The following is an 8,239-nucleotide window of genomic DNA, read 5'->3' on the forward strand; positions in this document are numbered from 1 at the left end:
GTTATCATTGGGCTGCTCAAAGGAAATTCAGCACATATAGTTATTTTAATGTTTTTATATTCCGACATGCTCACTAAAACCAAACCAAACCCCAGACAGAACGTTAAAGTCCCATATGTAGACATGTGTACAGGTAGTTTATATTCATCAAAGCCGGAAAATATAAAATATTCACATCACTGTGGGTAATTTATGTTTCTACTGTGCGATATTTATTTAATTTGACATCATACAGGATGTGATTTATGTCTTAATTTGGCCATGAGAGTCAGTATTGTGCATGGGTTGTTCATGTTGTGAGTTACTTTGTGTGGTCATGAACGTTTTTAGATACTGCTTTCCTGTTTTGCAGACAGGGTAAAGTTCTGATGTGACTGAAATCAGAGCCAGTTAATTTGTCGTTTACGCACTGACTCAGAACAGCTACAGGGGATGGACACAATAAAAGAAACAGCTGTACAATGTATGGAATCCAATACAACAATAATTAAATTAATATTAAATAATAGATTTATTTATAAGGTGAATCAACACCTCTCTGACACAGTCTCACTAAAAAAACTGAGCATTATGATTTATTAAGCTTCACAAATGTGAAATTTATAGCACTGGCTGTTGTTTTGCATTGTAATAGACTGCACATGTGTTCATGATATTCTGTCCACCCCCTGTACTTGATCAGAGGGTTGGATTCAGATTGTTTGCTCTCTTTTTTTTTAAAACACAAAATGTGATTTCACATGTGAAAAAAATAATTAGTAGACATGGAAATGGCCGTTCATATTGTCACAAGTGTTTACGAGGGAAGGTGTTTTCAAGTTAGTAAACTCAGTTTTCAAAATTAGTGAGAAATTCCATTCATTTACCCTCTGAGTAGCTTTAGTCCTCGAGACAAGCAAGACATTTTGGATTATGATACACAACAAACTCTGATTGGTCAACTGGATGCATAATTAATAAGCCTTCACATCATCAGACAGTCAATGGAGAGAAGGGGAAACTGGACCGGACAGATAGACCTTGATTGCTGATGTAAAGTGCAGTATACAGTATGCTGGTGACAATAATGTGTTTTCAGGATTAGAGTTACACATGGAGAAGTCAGCTGGTGAGTGGATGGGACACGTAATGAATCTGAAGTAGAGAGAGAGAGAGAGAGCTTCTTATTGAAAAAAAAAACAACCTTAGTAGTGTTAGTTGGCATGGAAAATAATACATGCATTTAATTTTCCCCAGGCACATTATACTGTACACTTAAAGTCACATTTTTAAGATTTAGGCAAACAGAAGGAGTCACTGATTCAAGATTTAAAACATTCATTTGTCACAAGCTCATACAATAAGTGCAGTAAAATGCAGGGTGACATGCTCTTGAGGCTAGTTTGTGATAAGAATACTAATACTACTGTAAAAATAAGAATTAGAATTAGAAAAAGAAATATAAAAGATGAAAATTTAAAAATATATGTAATGTTTAAGTGTATGTGAGCTGGTGTGTAGGTAGGCTGTGCAATTTTTCAGTTTATAAAAAACTGTTACACTAAAACTATAAACTGAAAAGAAACTATATAAAATATACTTAAATTGTATTTATATTCTTAATTTGTATTTATATGTAAAATTAACATTTATATAAATTTTACATTTTACACTATTTTATAATTTAGTTTATGTATGTATATGTGTGTGTGTTTTTGTATACATATATATATATATTTTTTACATTAAAATGGTAACACTTTAAGCCCCGCTAGTTAGCATTAATAAGCAGTATATAAACATTTAATAAATGGCTTATAACACACTGATGTAGTTGTAAGCAGATATGAGTGTTGATGTATGTGTCTTACAACTATAACTCTTCCTGTGAACGCTCGAATAGTAAAAGACTTGTAAAGGTTACCTTACAACTGCATTCAACTACATTATAGTGAGTTATAAACTATTTATTAAATGTTCATATAATGCTTATAAATGCTAAATAGGGGGTTTACAGTAAGTTTTCTTGACAGATAGAGTATATCAGCTTATATGGGAGTTGGATAATATGTAGATTTTGGTCACTGGGTCTTAGCTGTGGACCTTAATTCAGCAGTTCTGTTCCAGGTCTGATGAATCACATATTTTATCTGTCTGAGTTCAGTTTATCTGTTTCTGTGGAACTGTCAACCAGCTGCTGTCACATCAGAGTTGGGGGACAGCTCACAATGTTTTCTGTTTAAACACTAAATCACAGGTGGAGATATTTGCCAATACAGACCAAACTGCAACAGGCAATAGAACAAAAATATTTTAATGCTATCATTTTTTTGCCTGGAACAAAGTAAATACAAACCCAAGCAGCTTTCGGGACGTGGAAGGCAAACGTGTACAGTTTTTTTTCCCCCTTCTCTTTCTGTTACCCCCATGGTGAGTTTTTGACAAATGACCTCTTTCACTTCTGAGGTCCCTTTAAAACAGCCCTTCAGCCATGTCTGCCTCCATCATGAATGTTTTAAAAAGATTTTAGCAGGGATAGTGACAGTTGTTTAGCTCTGGGCTCTCTTGATTTTTAAGTATTTAATTTTTAATGACCTTACATAATTTTCTGTATTGTCATCCGCATACAGTGAACAACAAAGTCGGGAAGTTTCCAGTGTATAAGCAAACATCAAACTTGTCCCTGCAGCTATTGATATATATGTTTCTATGCGTAGAATTACAGTATGTATGGATCAGATTGGTTTTGTTTCAGTTTGATGATGAGAAGAGTTACAGGAGAAGGTTTTAGTGTATTTGAACGATGAACCCTGACAGTGCACAACAGTATATCATTGTAGTCTATGGCCACCACCTGGTGGTGTGTCTGAGGGTCTTTATCTGATGACCAGCAGATTGTTGCAGTTCAGAAATGTTTAATATCAACAATATAACAACAATATCTCTTTGTATTTATGATAATATAGAGAAAAAACGAGTCATTGGAGTAAATCATCCTACCCAAGATGCTGCGCAGTAATTGTCCAATTACAACCCACCGCAATCTTAACCTGCTGTCATAATCATTATGTGGCTAAATGACAAAAAGTTTTTACACTGAGGAAAGCAAAGCATATGAATAAATGTAAATAGGGTGTAGCCAAATTCTCTTTTCTGTTCCGGGGGGTCAAAGGTCAGAGCAGCTACAAGCAGCAGTGACCTGGGTCCACGACGTTTTAGTGTGGAGAATGTTTGCTGTCAAACAGCCTCGAATCTAAATCTTTGGTTTGAAGGCCACTTTACTTTGTCTCCTTGTCACCCTGTTAAACTGAGGTACAGAGCCCTGTTTGAAAACACTCAGAGAGACAAAAACACTTGAAAGCAAGATTCTGTATGAGCCACGATATACTCGTCAATACTGATCTACAGAAAAGTGTTATACTGTGATGAATACAGCTCACTTAAGCAGAAGTATTATGAAAAATTGCCGATTTTAAGCTGTTTCTCCCAAATGGATTAAAACAACCACCCTTACTTGAAAGCTTTTTTGTTTGCAATTCATCCTCTCTAAAATGCACTATAAGAACACAGAGCTTAAGCATCCGAAATGTATGATTGTGCAAATAATACAATCACTATATGGAGGATCTTTCTTGAAACTGGCTTGATTCATTAAGTGAAACAGCCATTTAGTTCAAAGTTCCCCTCTGCTCCTCTGCCAAGAAAAATTTAAATTCTTTTCAAGTCAGGCATCTAGTTTCTGCTATTTGCCTTTGTGAGGTAGTTTCCACTATTAAAAGGAACAAAATCATCATAACTTTGCCTTTCAAAGAGCTCTGACTGGAGAACAGGACAGCAGATCATTCACTTAAAGTCATGTATGAGTTTTTATTTTATGCATCTATTCTATTTATTTTGTGTACATAATCAGAAAACATGGTTTGTATTCAATTGGACATACAAAGAACACAGTGGTGGATGCAATATATTTGATGATGTTGGATTACAAACACTGATATTTTTCTGAAAGAAAATCAGCCTGGAAATCAGGCAGTCAAGGAAATTGAGCATAATGTCTTGCAAAACAAACCCCCCCTAAACTTCAACGCAGCTTACCGGGGATTTGGTTCAGAATGTGTCTTTAGACACTCTTACAACAACACTCTTACAAATTTCCTCGACCTCATCGACCTCATCATGTCAACTTTTCTTTATAGGTTTTATAAAGCGGGACCTAAATTTGCATTGTTGCTTTCGTGGTTGGTAAAAAAGATGCTTTTCAGTGTGGTGAATCACATTGGACATGTTTTTGTGATTTAAAGGGGTGATTTTGTCAGACATTGGCCTGTAATAGCTGTTAATGAAATTGGACTGCTGTGTTTTGTCTGTTAGTCAAGAAAGGGTTCCTGTTAGATCCACCTTGCTAAACATCAAAAAGGCTGCTCATAGCAAAAACAAATGTGCCCTCAGCAATTACTGCCTCTGTTTTCTGTCATTCTGTGAAAGCTATGCAGCAGCTGCTTTATTCTGCAAGTTCAAATCTTTCCTCTTCTTGTGATCAGTGTGTGCCGATTACTCAAAGCGATATAGCTGGGGTCTGGCATGCTAGGGTAGTCATGGATTATGAAAGGTCATATATTTATATTTATATATAATGTAGTGTTGCTTGCTATCTGTGATGTGTTGGCCAGGACCCTACTCTATCGCTTTGTACAGTATAAAGTAGTTTAAAAAGTTGAATAACATAAAATAACATAATAAAATGTTATTTATGTTATTTCCCACGTGAAGAACTCCTGTAAACCTTGCAGTATTGAAACTCAGTGAACAAGGCATCTTAGACAAGCTGAAAAACAAATGGTGGTACGATAAGGGTGAATGTGGAACCAAGGACTCTGGAAGTAAGGTCAGTCGCTGCAGGTCTTTTTATACTGATTGCAAAATGCATTTTGACCTAACTGTTCATATGCAAACATCTAAAGCATACATCCTGTCAGACATGTTAACCATGACATGATATATCTGAGGCTTGTCTGCCCTCAGAATAACACTTGAAAAACATTAAAAACTAGAGGTGCTTTACACATAGTCACACGTTTATTTACACTCATGACTCATTACATTAACATGACTTCATTACTGCTGTACATAGACAATTCAAGATTTGTAAAATTGCAGCATGATTACACACTATTTTTGATTCATACCATAAAATTATACAAAGTTGAACCATAGAATTGAAACCATTATACTGCTATTTTGTCATCAACCTCTATTGAAATTTAGTTTATTGGTGTTCTTATTCATTTGTATGCAAACTGTGTATACTAACTCCAACATGACCAGCTAGTTTCCCCAAGGCATCCTTATTCTGACAAAGTCCAAACTGACCTTTAAATACCATCCGAGCACAAGGTGGTCAAATGATATTTAATAGTCAGGTCTCATAGATGGAGTGTCAGAGTAAGGAACATATTCCTATATCTTTAATTCATTTAAATAAGTTCATAAGCCAGTTAAGAGACTTTTTAAGTATAAAAAGTAGAATTTGCTGCCTTTAGGTCTAAAAAAATGTCCCACAGGGTTAGAATGCAAATGGTAAAACTCACATAAATGAATTTCAATATCACTGTTTGGCTTTTAATAGTAGCAAAATGGTTCAATTCGCCTTCCACAGCTTGCCACTTTGATTGTACAATTGCAGTGTGTTGAAGTTGAGCAGGTACAGTGTGACAGTGAAATGAGGGTTTAATCCGTAGACCTGTACGACCACGACCGCCTTCCTTTAGAGGTGGTCTCGTAAAGAGACCATAAAGTAAAGCAGGCTAGATAGCAGCTCTCTCTACATTCACCTTCCCAGCTCTTTAGAGTAGAGATAACTTGAGAGGAGGAAACAGACACATTTAAATTGTTCCAACTTATCTCACTTATCGGCTAAATTAAGCAACTACACCTCAGAGGGTTTTGTAGACACAATTAGCAACCTCCTCAGAGTTTCTTTTTAGTCATAATGCACCAGAATTTACATACAGGATTTATGTTGGTGTGGGTAGACATTTTGTTTGAGGTCAGTCTCAGAGTGCCAGTTAAAAAAGTCTTAATGGTGGTCTTTACCTCCCCCAGGACAAGACAAGCGCACTAAGCCTGAGCAACGTGGCAGGAGTCTTCTATATTCTGGTAGGAGGGCTTGGCCTGGCTATGACTGTGGCTTTGATAGAGTTCTGCTATAAGTCACGACAAGAAACCAAAAGACTGAAGCTGGCAAAGAACGCCCAAAACTTTAAGCCAGCCCCTCCGGCAAACACCCAGAATTTTGCCACCTACCGTGAAGGCTACAACGTGTATGGAACAGAGAGTGTTAAAATCTAAAGGGTACGTGTTCTGTCGTTGCTTCCATGCTGTGTTAGTTTGGACATAAAGTAAAACATCATGCAGGACTTCAGTGGAATCAACTTCTCTTTTATCGTTAACTTAACTTAATGTAAATATATAGGTTTCATGAATTTCAATGTATTCAACTTCAAATGCCTAGTTTTTACTTTCAGAACTTTGAAACAGGAGTTGCTCCGACTTGAAGTTGATTTGAAAGGATGAATTGAATGAGTGTACTGCTGGGAGTTCATCAAACTGAGGCTCTACATTAACATGGTCAGCATATTGGCAGACTCCCCAGCCTGCATTGTTGGAGAGTTAAAATCCCCCAGAGACCTCCTTGTTTTGTAGCTTTAGGAATTTCTTTGAAATCTTTAATATATTTCACATAAGGTCATGGTTGTTTCTTCTCCTAATAATTCAAATAATGCAAACCATGATGAAGGTTAGTATCAAACTCAGTCCCTAACCTCAGTGTGCTTGCAAAACATCTGATTTGGGTTTATGTCACTGTGACTAAACAGTTGTTGAATGAACTTAATTCCTTTCGTGTTTTATCAAGTTCAACCAACGAAAACAGCTGCATTAAGCAGCTGTTTTCGTGTTTCCATAGCTCCCTTTTTTTTCTGCATTTGGTCCTTATAATTTGCACATCTCTTGGCTTTGCAGAGATGCAATGTGTCAATTCCCACTGGTGCGTCTGGATGGAAACCAGCCACTCTGTGTGACCCCGACACCCCGAGGCTGGCATCCAACAGGCATGAGCCTTCTTTCTCATCAGCTTGGACACAAGCCTACAAGTCAACAAGTGCTCATTCTGGGTTGTGAGACCCGTCACACTAACAGAGGGCAATGACGCAACAGGACTTTTGCTTCTGGAAACATGGGATTTGCCTCTTGTAGTGCCTTATGGAGCATTTTCGACGTCATGGCAATGCAATTAAAATTGAATCCACTTGAAAACAAAAAAGAAAAACGAAAAAAAAAAAAAAAATCTGTGGAACTGTTGTAGTTTCAGTTGTTTTCTGTTTGAAGAAGAAAAAAAAAGCCATGATTTGCAAACAAAACATCCTGGAGTACTTATTAAGTCATTGGAATCCTTTACAGACATATTTTTGTGGTGAAATTTTAAGTTGGATAAATGTTATATTTAGTGAAGTAAAGTCATTTTCTTGTTTTACTATAAGACTATTTTCAGTGTCATAATATTTAGGACAAGCATCAATCAATAAGGCTAAGTATCAATAACCCTGACAACATTGTACCCCAGTTTTTACTCAGAAAATATCAATAATATGAAACTAGTGGTCATCTGAAACTGCTTCGGTGGTGTTACTTTCACAGCCTGGTGGACGTCACGTACAACTCGCTCTGTATTCACTTAGATGCTTGTTTTAAATCAACCACGTGAGACTGTATTTGTTTCAACTGCCACAATTATGAAACAAGACCGTTTTTTATTGAACTGAGGTCCGCTTTTAATCACTTAGTGCCATACTGTTGCGTTCAAAAGAATCATACGTAAATCCTTTAGAGACTAGGAGAGTGACCCCTTTTTATGTAACAGCATATTCAAATGGTTTAACTGAGCTTATGGTTTACACTTTGTACACACGTAGAAGCTGTTCTCATGTAAATGCAGTATCTGCAGCTGTGAATCTCAACATTTTTTTGGTAAAGGACAACACACCATAGCTTCTTTGGTTGTGATAAGCTTTCTGTGTCTATGCATTATGCAGAAGGTGAGCTGGGTGAGCTGTAAATTGAGGAAAGAGCTATGAATGAAACAATTGTCTGTTTGTATAAGTGAACTTTTTATAAACTGAAGAAAAATCCTGAAATTGCTACAAACCATGTACACATACATTTGTTTAGTATATCAGACCTTCTCATCCTTTTCTCCCCAGAT

The 8,239-nt window shown here is 36.5% G+C and overlaps 1 protein-coding gene across 3 annotated transcripts in view; it reads left to right on the forward strand.

Moving 5' to 3' along the window:
- Nucleotides 1-8,222, forward strand: part of gria3a (glutamate receptor, ionotropic, AMPA 3a) — a 69,235-nt gene extending 61,013 nt beyond the window's left edge. The window contains exons 14-16 of one of the 3 annotated variants that reach the window (XM_040150915.1): nucleotides 4,750-4,864; nucleotides 6,082-6,330; nucleotides 7,000-8,222. In XM_040150915.1, coding sequence (XP_040006849.1) covers nucleotides 4,750-4,864; nucleotides 6,082-6,327 — 361 coding nt within the window. In that variant the 3' untranslated portion in view covers nucleotides 6,328-6,330; nucleotides 7,000-8,222. Of the gene's footprint in view, nucleotides 1-4,749; nucleotides 4,865-6,081; nucleotides 6,331-6,503; nucleotides 6,583-6,999 lie in introns of those variants that run through there. The other 2 variants (XM_040150917.1, XM_040150920.1) reach the window with 2 other exon arrangements.
- The last annotated feature ends 17 nt before the right edge of the window (nucleotides 8,223-8,239 follow it).

The sequence above is a fragment of the Xiphias gladius genome, chromosome 17, assembly GCF_016859285.1.
Source record: "Xiphias gladius isolate SHS-SW01 ecotype Sanya breed wild chromosome 17, ASM1685928v1, whole genome shotgun sequence".
Lineage (NCBI taxonomy): Eukaryota > Metazoa > Chordata > Actinopteri > Istiophoriformes > Xiphiidae > Xiphias > Xiphias gladius.